The 12,664-nt window shown below is 47.2% G+C and overlaps 1 protein-coding gene across 4 annotated transcripts in view; it reads left to right on the top strand.

Moving 5' to 3' along the window:
- The window catches only part of RPTOR (regulatory associated protein of MTOR complex 1), a 157,316-nt gene that overhangs the window by 108,267 nt on the left and 36,385 nt on the right, over positions 1-12,664 (top strand). For 2 of the 4 annotated variants that reach the window (XM_074847027.1, XM_074847026.1), the window contains exons 21-23: positions 6,607-6,725; positions 7,061-7,129; positions 12,155-12,258. In XM_074847027.1, coding sequence (XP_074703128.1) covers positions 6,607-6,725; positions 7,061-7,129; positions 12,155-12,258 — 292 coding nt within the window. The remainder of the gene's footprint in view (positions 1-6,606; positions 6,726-7,060; positions 7,130-12,154; positions 12,259-12,664) is intronic. The other 2 variants (XM_074847029.1, XM_074847028.1) reach the window with 1 other exon arrangement.

Raw genomic sequence — 12,664 nt, 5'->3', positions numbered from 1 at the left:
TCTCCTACCGTTCCTTTAGTGTCGCCTTTCTTCACATGCTTGCACTAGCTTTTGTGGAAAGTTTGCATCTTAGCTCCTGCTAGATCTTACTCCAACAAATCTTCTGCTAACAGCAGAAATGCTGCTCCTGTGTCTGGTCAGCCTACGTGCAGAGTCACTCCTGCTCTGATGGAGGGGCTGGAAATGAGAGCTCTTGGCTCCAGCTGTAAGCTTCACTACGATGGACAACAGTCAGGAATTTAAGCACAAAAATGTGGCATATAGAGGAATTCACATGCACTGCAGTTCCACTGGTGAGAGAATGAAAGCGAGGACTCCCCGCCCCATGGCCTTAGCACCTGGACACGCTGGCACTAACAGCTTCCCCTGGGTATTTTTCACGTGGGTTGTATTTCTGTCCAGCACATCATGGTGTTACTCATCCAAGGGAGCCTTACCCTAGCTCATTTCCTATGCAGGTCTGTATGTACATTGTTAAAATAGGACTTAAAAAAGAAGAAATCCCAGACTGTGTCTTAAAAGCAGAAAGACAGAGTGTTTCACAGAAACCTGCTTTTGTGCAAAAACTTCCATGGCTGATCCCACTGCCTCCAATCAATCCCCTCTTCATTATTTCCTCCCAGATAAGCAGCTCTAACATCACTAACAGCACTGAACTTGTTAACACCACTCAACAGTCCCTTTCCTGGTGCCTGACTCTCTGGGTAGTGAACTCTGCAGAGTGAGGTGCTGTAGCAGAGGAGGAAGGGGGATTTGGCTCGTGTTTATGCAGTGCATGGCTGATCTGTGTGTAATGGGCTATTTGCATTTCTTTTATAGACCAAAACTGGAATGTTTATATTAAGCTAGTTCAACTCAGTTGTTTTTCAAGTACCTTTCCGAGTCGTGTCTGACTGCTACAATAGCATTGCTTTAAACTAGCTGTAGTTTTTCAAGCAGCCTAAACCATTTTGGGATGATAACACAGACAGCAGGCAGAAGCTTTTGGAACAGCCTCCTTCCAGGGAGCAGGGAATGCAGCATGCTGCAGAGAGATGCTGGGGAAAGTCTCTGTATTTTCTTTGTAATCAGTAAATGTGCCCATATTTTTCTAACCTTCAAATATCAGTGAAAAGAGAGTGGTGTAACTCAGAGAGGAATCCACCTGGGTGATAGACTTGCCTTGACTGAAGCAGAATTCTGCTCTGCTCTGTATTTTCTGGAAGAAGTAGTAGTGAGTTGGCTCTCCTGAATTGAAAGATTCTGGGGCTGTAATTCCTGAGCCCCTGTGGCGGTTTAAAATCATGTGTTGATCAATTAATTTGCTTTTGATTGTAGGTGATGAAATTGGGTCTTCTAAAGCCTGACAGGAACGTTAGGAGATTTCTCTCCATCTTAAGCTAGAACTTGAGTTTGCTCATTTCCACTGGTGCACACTGTGATGGCTTGTGTGTGTCTCACAGGAGCTTTACACACAGTTGGAAAAGAATCTAGAGATGAGCTGGAGATGAGTGAGGGAGACCTAGGGAAACAAAAAGAGCAGTTCTCCAAAGCCTCTCTCATTCCTATTCAATCGGAAGAGCTCATATCCAGCTGGAAACGACAGAGCTTATAGAAGTGTTTAAAATTCATAACTCACACAGAATCCCATTACCTTCAGCATTTGCCTGCTGAAAGCCAGGCTTTTTCCATTTCTACGGAAGAATCGCCATCTTCCAGCGTGTGCTCTCCTGCTCCCCGAGGAAAGAGTTTTCAAAATGCCACCAGCTCCAGCCACCCTCAGCAGTGCTGCGGCTGCTGCACAGCCGGCCCAGGCTCCAATTAACCCCTTTCTTTAAAGTTTTAGTGTGCAATAAAATTCTGCTCTGCAGCTAGCTGGAGTGGGGTAACTGGGAGAGGAGTCCACCTGGGTGATAAACTCGTCTGAAGAAATGTTTTGCTCTACTCTGTGTCTTTTGGAAGAAGTAACAGTGATTTGGCTCTGCAGTAATGACTCGGCCAAGTAGTTGAGACGGGCAGAGCAGTAAGGAGGGTGCTTTGGGCGCAGGGTAGACTCCAACCGAAGCAGAAATCTTGTCTGTAATCATAAAAGTAGAAATTTTCAACCACAGTTTAATTCTGTGTTCTGTACTCTGCTGATTCACTGATGTTCAGGGCTTTCTTCCTCTTGTGATTTTCAGAACTGGAGGATTATTCTAGATCAGTCTCTCCACTTTTCTGGCATTGTGGCATCATACGATCTATTTCTTCCCATAAACTTGAGGAAAACCTCTCCATTCCTTCTCGTGCCATTTTACAAACAGCTTCCTAGCGAGCCGTAGGCCAGATGCCCCATGGAGTGCCCCTCCCAAATGCAGCTCTTGCTCTAGGTGTGCTGTTTCCTGTCAGACCGTCCCTTGGCCAGACAATCCTGTTACCAGAGGAGACATTTATTTCTGGCCCGTGTTTCCAAGCTGGCAAGAGACAGGTTTTGGTTAGTTAACAAAGACATCACTTTGGATGGGAAGCTAAGCTTTGCTGCTTTTTCCATACAACTAGTCATTAATCTTGGTGTCCTGGAAATTTTTAGTTTAAAGATAGGACAACGGAAGGAATTAAGATGGGGGTTTTGCATACCTTGAGGCTGATTATTCATATCCAACTGCATGATTAAAGTCTTTGTCCTACAGAGAGCATCGCTGGAATGATTGTGTTAAGGAATGATCAAAGGAGGAGGAAAACAAATCTGGAAGTGACGAAATGCTGGGGACTAGTTCTCTTTTCCAGCAGGAATTGGCTGGGTCAGAAAACTGTTCGCTGTGTCGCAGGATCCGTCCTGAAGAGCTGCCTCAAAGTAAGACAGAGGGAGGTTGCTGCAGTGAGGATGAGGAGAGCAGGAGGTGTAGGTGGACAGTGAACCACAGCAAATAGGAGAGTGAGTGTGGGGACAGGTAGAGCCTCCTTCTCTATCACTAGGCAATATTTTTAAATGCACAGACACAGTGAGAAGTAGCTGGTCAATCAGCACTGTTTATAAATAGTAACTTGCATAGTAGCAAAATACAAGGATCTGAGTGGGGTTTGGAAATGGAAGCTTGATGTGGAGCCTGGTCATGGTGGGCTGCTTTCATGTTGGCTGTGACAGCCCTGGTCCAGGGGCACGTTCCCCGCTCTGAGGGAACATACTTTTTCCTAATGAGCTGCTTCTGTTTCTGCTGAAACATGAAAAGCTCGTGCTTTGCCGTTTGAATCGCCGTCGGGTTGGAGTGTGTGGGAACCCCTCTGCGTGGCCCCGTGCGAAGGAACCAGCTCGCAGCCTGTCAGGTCTGTGCAAGAAATGCTGATTTGCTGCTCCTCCGGGGAACAGGCTGCTGTCTGCATTCGCCGAAGTGCGGTTCAGAGAGCCATCGGGATTTCAGATGTTCCCTTCACCCGAGTAGCTCTCCCAGGACCTTCTGTGTCACTCGTGGGAAGAGGAGAGTCTTGTGGGACACACATTAACAACGCAGGTGGGATTAGTGTTGATTGTAGGTACCTGAGTCCTCGGTACCGTTCAGTCTGAAATATTTCAGCTGTAGGTTTCTTAACCTGCCCTTCCCCGCGGCGCAGGAGCTGCCCTGGCCCGAGGCTGCAGCAGCGCAGGCCAGTGTTGGTCTGGTTTTGCTGCTGTGTTGGGCGGGGAGGGGACTGCACCTTCTTCCGGAGATCAACGCTTAAAATCACTGCAGCGATTTTTACAGGGGATTAGAAGGAAACCCTGGCAAAGCCTGGCAAATCAAAAAGAATAAATAAAAACACTAGCAGTCATTTTTGCGTCCAGCGTGGTTCTGCCCTTCGTGTGCTCAGGACCCGGCTGCGGGGCCTCAGTCAGGTCCCTGCCTCAGGGCCGTTGCGTGATGCTCGCTGTGAAATTGAACCAAGAGTTACGCATATGCAAAGAAAATCAAAGCCGTCAGTAAAGGCAGGCAATTTATTTTTGACATTCTTAGTAGAGAGGAATCATTTTGTAAACGTAAATCTATACTGCAAGGTCCATTTAACCAGCTTTGAATCAGTCTGACTAATTACAGAGCTGTCTGCTTAGATTAACACCCCGTCCCCCTTGCTCGGCTCTTTGTTTGCATCTCATGGATATTTTTTGCATTTTAGTCCATTACATGAAATCAAGCTGCTGTTCCTCCTGCCACCTCTGCTGCCTTCCATTATCCCGCTGCCTCAGCGCTCGGGTTTTTACGAGGAGCAATGTCAGATGTGTCACTCGATTGAATCAGTGCAGTGAACAACACTAACATGGGCGGGGGGGTGGCAGAAGAAAGGACCGGTCCTTCGAGCACCAGCTCTGAGCCTGAGATGCCTTTGTAGAAATTCCCTCTGTTCTTTTCAAAGGCTGCTGAGTGGATGAGGAATTGCACTGGCGCAGTTCTGTTTTGAATCTGTTTTTTCATGATGCTTAGATGTATAAAAAACGTCGTTGGGTTTTTATTTCGTGACTGCGTCACGAGTGAGGTGGTTATCAGAGACACTGGGAAATCTGGTGGGTACCCTCTCGCTCCCCCTTTCTCTCCCTTTCCTTTTACTGTCTTTCAAGGGCTCTAAAAGAAATCAAGCCATTCAGATTTCCCATCGGTCCTTATGTAACTTCTGCACAGGACCAAATGTAGGAGGTAGAGCTCTGAGCAGACCTCGGATGACAGTACCTGGCTAGCTGCTTCGGTGGCTGGGGCTTTTTTGCCTCCCACAGCTTGTAGCACTTCATCTCTCTCCCTCTCTTGTTCTTTATCCTTCCCCCTCCCCTTTTTCTTTCCTTGGTAATAGAGGCTTCCAGGATGAACATGGCAGTCGCAAAAATAAAACCTAAATGGTCAGAAGCCTGGCGTAGACAGACAAGCATTGTATCACCATCCTTTATGGTCGGGAGGCCCAACCCTCTTCTCAGTGGAGCCTTTATCGTGTATTGACATTTTCTTTATTTAAATGTGGATAAAGAGCTTCTGAAAAAGACAAACGACTTTTGCCTGTTATAACCAAGGTCAAAACCTGAACTCGAACCTGCCCCGTTCAGTTCTGCTCAGCTCACACGTGCCCTGCTCCCGCGTTCCTCGACTTCGTACGCGTTGGGCTCAGAGCTGCCGTGACCCAGACGTGACAGATCAGTGCCCCTCGACTCCGCTGCCTCTTGACAGCTGGTGTTGCTTTCTCAGATGATCAACGTCCTCATTTTTCCCGGGTGAATTTACCGCTGTTGTATCTCTGTCAGGCCCTGTGTACCTGACTGTCTTGGCGAGGTTGGGGTTGGCTGGAGGTGTCTGTGGTGCAGGTAGCCCCCAGCCAGCGTCCCAGCGGTACCGTCACCAACATCGGGGCGATCGCTGCCTCAGACTCTAAGCAGACCCCACTTGGAAAACCCTTTGGGTGTCAACTGAGTGAGAGAGCCTTTTCTTTGCAGAGGATGGAGTTAGGTTATTGCCTCTGTGTTTTGCAGAACGCTTTGTCGCGTGCTGGGGAATTTTTCTGGCAGAAGAGCGGTTGCCTTGGCTAGCGCAGGCAAGGCTGCAGTGCAGCATACACACTCCTGAAGCTTGTTACCTGCCTTCTGCAGCCAGAGTTTAAAACCGGACGGTCCAAGTCTATTTTCTGTTGGTTTGAGTATCAGGTTTAGCAGCTGCGCAAGGTGAGAGGCTGCGTGCTGTCCAAGGAACCCTTTCTTCCTAACTTAACACCTTATATTTAGATGCCTCCAGAAACACGAAAGGAAATGCAGTAACAGCTTGCTCTGTCATTTACCATTGATTGTGACTCATCTGAAATCCCTATTTTAGTTCCTTTTTTGTTAGTGCAACCACTTTAATACTGTCCAAATGGCTCAACTCCCAAGTGACAGTGTTACAACTATTAGACGTTGTGAGGGTTAGAAGAAGGAATAACAAATTAAAGATTTGCCTAAAAGCAGCAAAATAAAATGTTCACAGAATTTTGTCAGTTGTTGCAAATGGTTATTAATTTGATTTGTACTTTGAATCTGAGTCCCTTCTGCTGAAATACCAAACAGCAGATATTCTCATTAAATAACAAATTGGCAGTTGAGGAATTGATACAAATGTCAATAGGAAGGACTCAGCTAGACTTACTGCTTCACAAAGGTGCAGGTCCTAAAGCTTCATTTTTAACATTCAGATGTTTAGTAAATTTGTAGAATACATAAAACCCTCAACATTCGAGCTGAGTATTAATGCTTAAAACATCAATAAAAAGAACCATAAACATACAAGCCAGTAACGGTGGTTTTATACCATTTAGTGTTTTAGTTCAGGAAGTCCAAAGACGTTATCCATTTGGCCTTTTCAGATTTTTTTGCTTCAGGAGCCTAGAAAACTAGCAATTTGACTGAAGCTTACCGAGGTAGTCTTTAATTTATTTTGTTTTCTCCCACTTTCACTTTACAAGCCCTTGCAGAGTTCACAAAAAAAGACAAAACAGAGACAAAATGCCCATGTAGGGTGTTTTTGAGCTCTTCCCTTGATGTTTTCTTAGATGTCATTATGATGTTTGGAGTTCTAATGAATTTTCTCACATAAGATCAAAGAGTTTGAGTTGATGGATTGTCATGTGCTGTGGGGCTTTGGTTTGTTTTGTTTTTTATTATTTTAGGTGTGAGTTTCAACAGTGTTTATACCCAAATTTGGAGAGTACTGCTTCACCTAGCTGCCGACCCCTATCCTGATGTCTCCGACTTGGCTATGAAAGTTCTCAACAGCATTGCCTACAAGGTATGCCTTCGCGTTCCTGCGTGTCTGTGAGGTTTTTGTACGTTAATTTTTTTCATGCTTAGGCAAAGTGTAGGCAGACTGAGCTGACTAGGTCCGTTGGAGGGCTCTGCCTAGCTGAGTCTGGATCTGTTGCAGAAGGAGCGTTTAATGTTTCAAGATAAGCACACCTGTGATCAGGTAAAATACAATAAATGGGGGAGGGCCTGGGATTGCTTTAGGATATAAATTAGGACCTTAGACAGTAGGTCTTGTTTAGAAGTCTACTTATCTAGATCAGTCCCTGGGAGAAACCTTAAATATACTTCATTAAATTATCCGTTTGCAAACTGATTTAGATTATGCAAGCGGGACTGGCCTGCAGACTGAAGCCACAACGGCTCTCCAATCCAGGTGAACTAGTACATGTGAGTCAGCATGCAGACACCCCTGCCACTACTCACCTCTTCAACCCAGGCCTAACCCGCCTAAACCACCATCCTCATCACATTTCATCCTCCAAGGGTGACAAGATGTCCCTGGAGGCTGCCATCGCCGCTCATTCAGAGTTGCCAGCTTGGGGAGCTGTAGAAGCACCCTCGCCTTCCACCCGAAACGAAGCACCAGGCCACCCCAGAACATCTTCTCACCAGCCGCCCTCCTCCTCCTGCCCCGGTCGGCGGTGTCAGGCAGCTGAGCGCAGCCCTCCCCACGTGCTTTGTAGCTGCTCTAGCATCCAGCCCATGAGCCATTGCAATGCAAGGTGACGTCTCTTACTGATGGTTTCCAGTGAATAATGTGAAATCTTCAGACTTAGGCTTCTAAATAAAGTTGCAGTAAGAGATGCCAGCATTGTGCGCTACCATTTTAATGCCTTAGAGATTTCTTGCTTTTAAATCTGATTTTTCTATTGAGAAGATAGTTACTTATTTGAACTCTTATTTGTTTTAAGTGTACGTGTCAGTGAGTGGTAAAGTCTGGGATTTGGGATAGAGAATTGTTTTGACAGTGGGGGCAATGAGATCAGCCCTTCCCTGATGATGCAGGTGTACAACAAATTACTGTCAGGCCGGAGATGCCAAAGTGAGGTGAATAAGAAAAGGTGAAACATTTCCCTCTACCTGCTCTGGATGCATGAAACTATTTCGGTTTTGTATTCTGGAAGGCTCTTTGCAAAATGAAATGTTACTCCTACTATGGGATTAAAAGAGAGATAAAGAGGAACCAGATCTGCTTTTCCTGTCTTAAATATTTTTTCAGGGTTTCCTCCTGTGCTAGTGGAAGGAGAATCGGTATTAGTAGAGATGCTGCTGTGCCCTGCAGACATCTTCGGGAGCACGGCTGGGGGGCTGCGTGGCCAGCAGGTCGTTATGTTGTGATACCCACAGTGAATGTTACGGCTGATTTGGTAAATTCTGTGTTGATTCTGACAAGTTTGGACCTAAAGGTCTTGGTACTGAATGGAGTCCAAAAGCTCAAGTGGGTGGGTGTCCTGCATCTCGTGCTCCACTTCTAGGACATCAGCTCTGCCCCGGCTTTGGAAGGCAACGGCTTTTCAAATGGTTTTGCAAAACAATGAAAGAAACATTCCCATTTACCAGGGTATTTATTTGGGGATGCTTCAGGGCACAGAACTGATTTGTTCTTCTTTGCCTTAGCCATAAGATCCATAAGGAAAGTATTGAAATATGCAATTTGTCCTTGGGCAGCTCCATATAGCGTGGGCTGACTGCTGTGCACTTCGTGATACTGTGGGCTTTGCTTTTGCCAGTACCACCTGGCTCAGGTGGCTGCTAAAAAGGCTTTTTTATTTAAAAAACCCCACCCTAAACTATTTAATAGCCCCCCAAAACGGAAGTTAAGGCTTCATATCCTGGGTTATGATCCAGCCTTTATTCATTTCATTATGGACAAAGCTCCTGCTGTGAGTGGCGCTGCCAGGATTTGCAGCGTGAACTCTGTGTCTCTGCTGGTGAGAGCTCAGGCGGGTTATAGGAGTTGTCTGATGTGTAATGCAAATCAGTAACAATTACATTTTTGTTAACTGTTTCCTGAGATCTTTCCTTGGTGCTAAAGGAGCTTTGTTGGATGCAAAAGGGAGCAGCCTGGATGCTGCCCACGGGTCCTCCCGAGCATGTGCAAGCAATGCATTTTCCATATTGTTGTTTGAATTTCACCACTGAATAAAAACACAAGTTTATTGCTTAAAAATACTGCTTCAGGTGAAGTAAAGCACTTGACTATTCTGGGGTTTTAATCCTTTTGTTCTAATTAATACAAAATTCAGGGAAGGAGAGGCTTTATTTTGGAACTTGGGCAGCTGCAGTCTCCTTACACTCCCAGGACGGAGCAGAGTGCCGCGACCTGGGCGACGCTGCGTGGCTGAACGGCCTCAGCCCGCGGGCCGGCATCTCTGCACGGCACCTCCAGCGCGGGGCAACTGAATATTCCGCCTCCAAAGGTTGCCAAGCTCTGGGCTTTAAGTCTTTATGGTGTTTAAATGTAATTTGTGCCAGGCAGGTGTTAGTTGTGTAACTGGGTTGCCCTGCCGGGTGGTCAGACAGCACGTGGGGAGCCGTGTGCTTGCAGAGCTTAGAGAAGGAGCCACTGCCACGCTCGTAATCCCCTGCAGTAAAACGGGGCCAGTACTGCCAGTTTTGTGACTGTGCAAAAGTTCAGTTTATGAGTCTGCATTTGTAAAATGCTTATTTGCGAGGCGCTGCGTGAATTTAAAGCAGAATTTTTGTTTTCAAATGAGACCGGTCCTGTTCCATGTTTTTAACGGAGCCACGAATGTAGATCTTCATCTCCAGGAGAGCTCCAGTGGTCTTTAAATAGGGTGATGTCTTTCTGAGCAGCCGGTGAGTAGGTTGCACAGGCGTGCATGCTTCCTGGATGTGAAATGTGCCGCTTTATTTCATGGGCTGATTAGACACTGCGAGTTCTCACACAGATTGTGGCTGTGTTGTGATTTATATTTATGATGCAGATTGGAATGGTACAACTCTCATTCCCAGCCTGATCTTTTAAAAAATCCAAAATGTGCTTTTTTCATGTACCAAAACAAACAAAAAGGACACAGTAATTAGCACTGGCCTTTTAAGACTTTTTGAAATTACAGGTAATTAAGGAGAGTTTGCTTCCTCCCAGGTTGCTTCATCCAGCTGTTTCTAATGGAAGGCTTGAGGCTGAATTATCCCAGGAGTTATTCCTCCACGACATCACTCCTTGGTACAGGCTTTTCTGTGCATGAGCAAGTCATTCTGACAGTGTGCTCTTTTTTTAACCTGGATTCAATTTGCAAAATTATGGATTGCCATCTCCCCTCCTGAAAAGAGATGATTTGACTGGCAGAGGAGCAAATCCCCAGGAAATAGGGAGCTGCTGCCTCCAGCAAAATACACTGTCATATCACTGAACTGTGGCCCTCACACTGCTCGCTGCCTTCAGAAAAGAAATTGCTTTTTTATTTTTCCTGGGAAGAGGGAGGCTGTCTGCCACACTCCTCTGTGTACCCCTTCAGCAAATTGTCGTTAGCTGACCTTGTCCCTCTGCTGTGAAACAAGATGACCTGACCCGTTTCAGGTGGCAGAGACCTCCCTGTGAGAGTCTTAAAACTGAGCCTTCTGTGACTAATTAAAATTAGTTTTGAATAATAATATGCCACTAGTTTCTAAATTGTTTCTACCTTCTTTCCATTCTCATGGTGTGATTGTCTGCCCCAGCCCCATGTAGTAACATCTGCTCCCACTGCATTCCTGAGTGACGGAGAGATGAGTGCCCTTTCGATCCTCTCCCACCCCCATATGAAAAGGAGGAAAATAACACATCAAATGAGCCTGTCTCGTCCGAGGTGGCTAGCTCAGGGGGCAGCCGGGCTAGCCGGAGGTCAGGGCACTTGTCTTGCCAGGTGCGTGCGGCAGTGTAGGGGAGCTGCGCGGGGACCAGCATCGCCGCCCCTGTGCTCTGGAGCCAAACAGATGCTGGTCAGGAGGGCTCGAAGCCCATCAGGGCGAGGGAGGTGGAAACCTCGGTGGGTCATGGCAGGGAGGGAGGGGTGAGGTCAGCTCAGAAGGCCTTTGGCTCCTGCAAGGAGAGAGCAGTGTGTCTCCCAAGCGCCGGCACCTCGGATTTCTCTCTGCAGCAGACGCGTGTGGGCTTTGTGTGCAAAGACAGACACTGTTGTTCATGCTGGCTGTTGGTCCTGCCTTGTAAAGGCATTAACTTATAAAAGGCTCGTTAGCTGCCTGGGCTCCAGAAGACCACGCGCACAGCTCTTGATTTTGAGCGCTCTGTGTTTCAGTAGCTGCTGGTCTTACCTTGCTCAGCTCGGTTTCAGCTGGGTACCAGCCCTAGTGTCATCACCCGAGACCCTGCTCAGCTCTTGTGCTGCGAGATGTGGATTTTCTTAGTGTTCAGAGAGATGGTGGAAGTCATCTTGCCTGTGGGATGGCCGTTTTTGTCCCTCCAGGTTTTTTCATGCCAGTCTGGGGCTTCCTTTAAAATATATTTCATTATGGGAGAAATTTCAAACACCTCACAGAAGGTGGGGTGCTGTGGAAGAGGAGGAAAGGAGTCTGTAAGCAATGGAAGGCTTCTCCCTTCCTAAAGGGGAGGCTTGTTTGCACGGTGTGAGCAGCGTGCTCAGCCTGGAGGAGTGCGAGACAGTGAGGTAGCTGTCTGTGCACTTCTTTTTCTTTTTTTTTTTTTGAGGCCTTCCCCAGGAGAAAGGACAATAATTTCTCAGGCTTTTTCAGAAACAGGTCTCTTGTAGCTGGTGGCTGAGTGTCAGGGTGCGGTTTTGCAGGAGGACTGGCTGCTTTGTAGAGCTCGGAGCAACCCAACTCTGTAAATCCTCTGCCTTCCCCGTGAGAGTGGACGTGGTGCTGCTGGAAAGGGCATCCTGTAACCAACTCTGGAAGAGCTCAGCCCTCGTTAGGGGAGGGGGAGCCGCAACAGGAGGCGGTTGCAGGCAGCTGCCAGATTCACGAGGAGAGTTCTGACTCAAATCAGGGTCACGCGTGCTTGAGTTCTTGTGGTGGTGAGAACTGCAGCCCTCTGGCGCGAGGCGGGAGGGGAAGCCTGGTTGCTGAAGGGGAAGCCCAGGGCTCTCTGCCTGCCCGCTGGCAGCTTGCTGCGAAGTGCCGGTGCGGGTCGTGGGCTGCAACTGGTTTAGGGAAAAGGCTTATGTGTTAGTCAGAGCCATTTCCCTGTAAGTAACAGAAGGGTACTCTCTGGTAAGTGTTTTCTGACTAAAAAGGTAGTAAAATCATCTTATGTGTTGGGAACTGCACAGGGGCTTTTTTTCATATACATTTTTAAACACCCCCACACAGCGATAGAGAGCTTAACTTCATTTAACCCCAGGTGTGCAATTGTGTTAGATAATAAACAACTGCGGCTGGTGTTTTGCAGTCTTGGCTGTTCAGGACTCCGCTGTGTTTTTTCTCTAGGCAACAGTAAATGCTCGCCCCCAGCGCATCCTCGACACCTCCTCGCTGACTCAGTCTGCCCCCGCCAGCCCCACCAACAAGGGCATGCACATCCACCAAGTCGGGTAAGCGCCAGCGTTGCCCTCTGGCACTTTGCGGTGGGGTTCGGGGGTCCCACTCGAGCCGCCGTCCCGGTTAACTGCACCAGAGAGAGAACACGCCGAGGTCTCAGTACCTTCTTGTTTTAGAGCTGGTAAGGCATTCAGAAACAAAAGCTCTGGGAAAAGGTGGGGAGTTTCTTCCTTTTATCCTTTTTAGGACAAAGAGTAACAAGCCACACTAATTATCTAAAGCTGAATTGAAAGGAAGAGCTTATGTTGCTGATTTTACTGATGTACTCTGGCCTGAGCTCTGTGCTATCCAGATTTCCCATTGAAGTCTGATGTGTATTTTCTACCCTTTCAGCTGATAAAAGCCAGGGTTATCTGGTGATCAACAAACAATGCCTTAAACTGCAAGGAAATGGTGATA

Source organism: Strix aluco, chromosome 21 (genome assembly GCF_031877795.1).
Source record: "Strix aluco isolate bStrAlu1 chromosome 21, bStrAlu1.hap1, whole genome shotgun sequence".
Classification (NCBI taxonomy): Eukaryota; Metazoa; Chordata; class Aves; order Strigiformes; family Strigidae; genus Strix; species Strix aluco.
The sequence above is the reverse complement of the archived record's forward strand: the minus strand, read 5'-3'. Positions and strand labels throughout refer to the sequence as shown.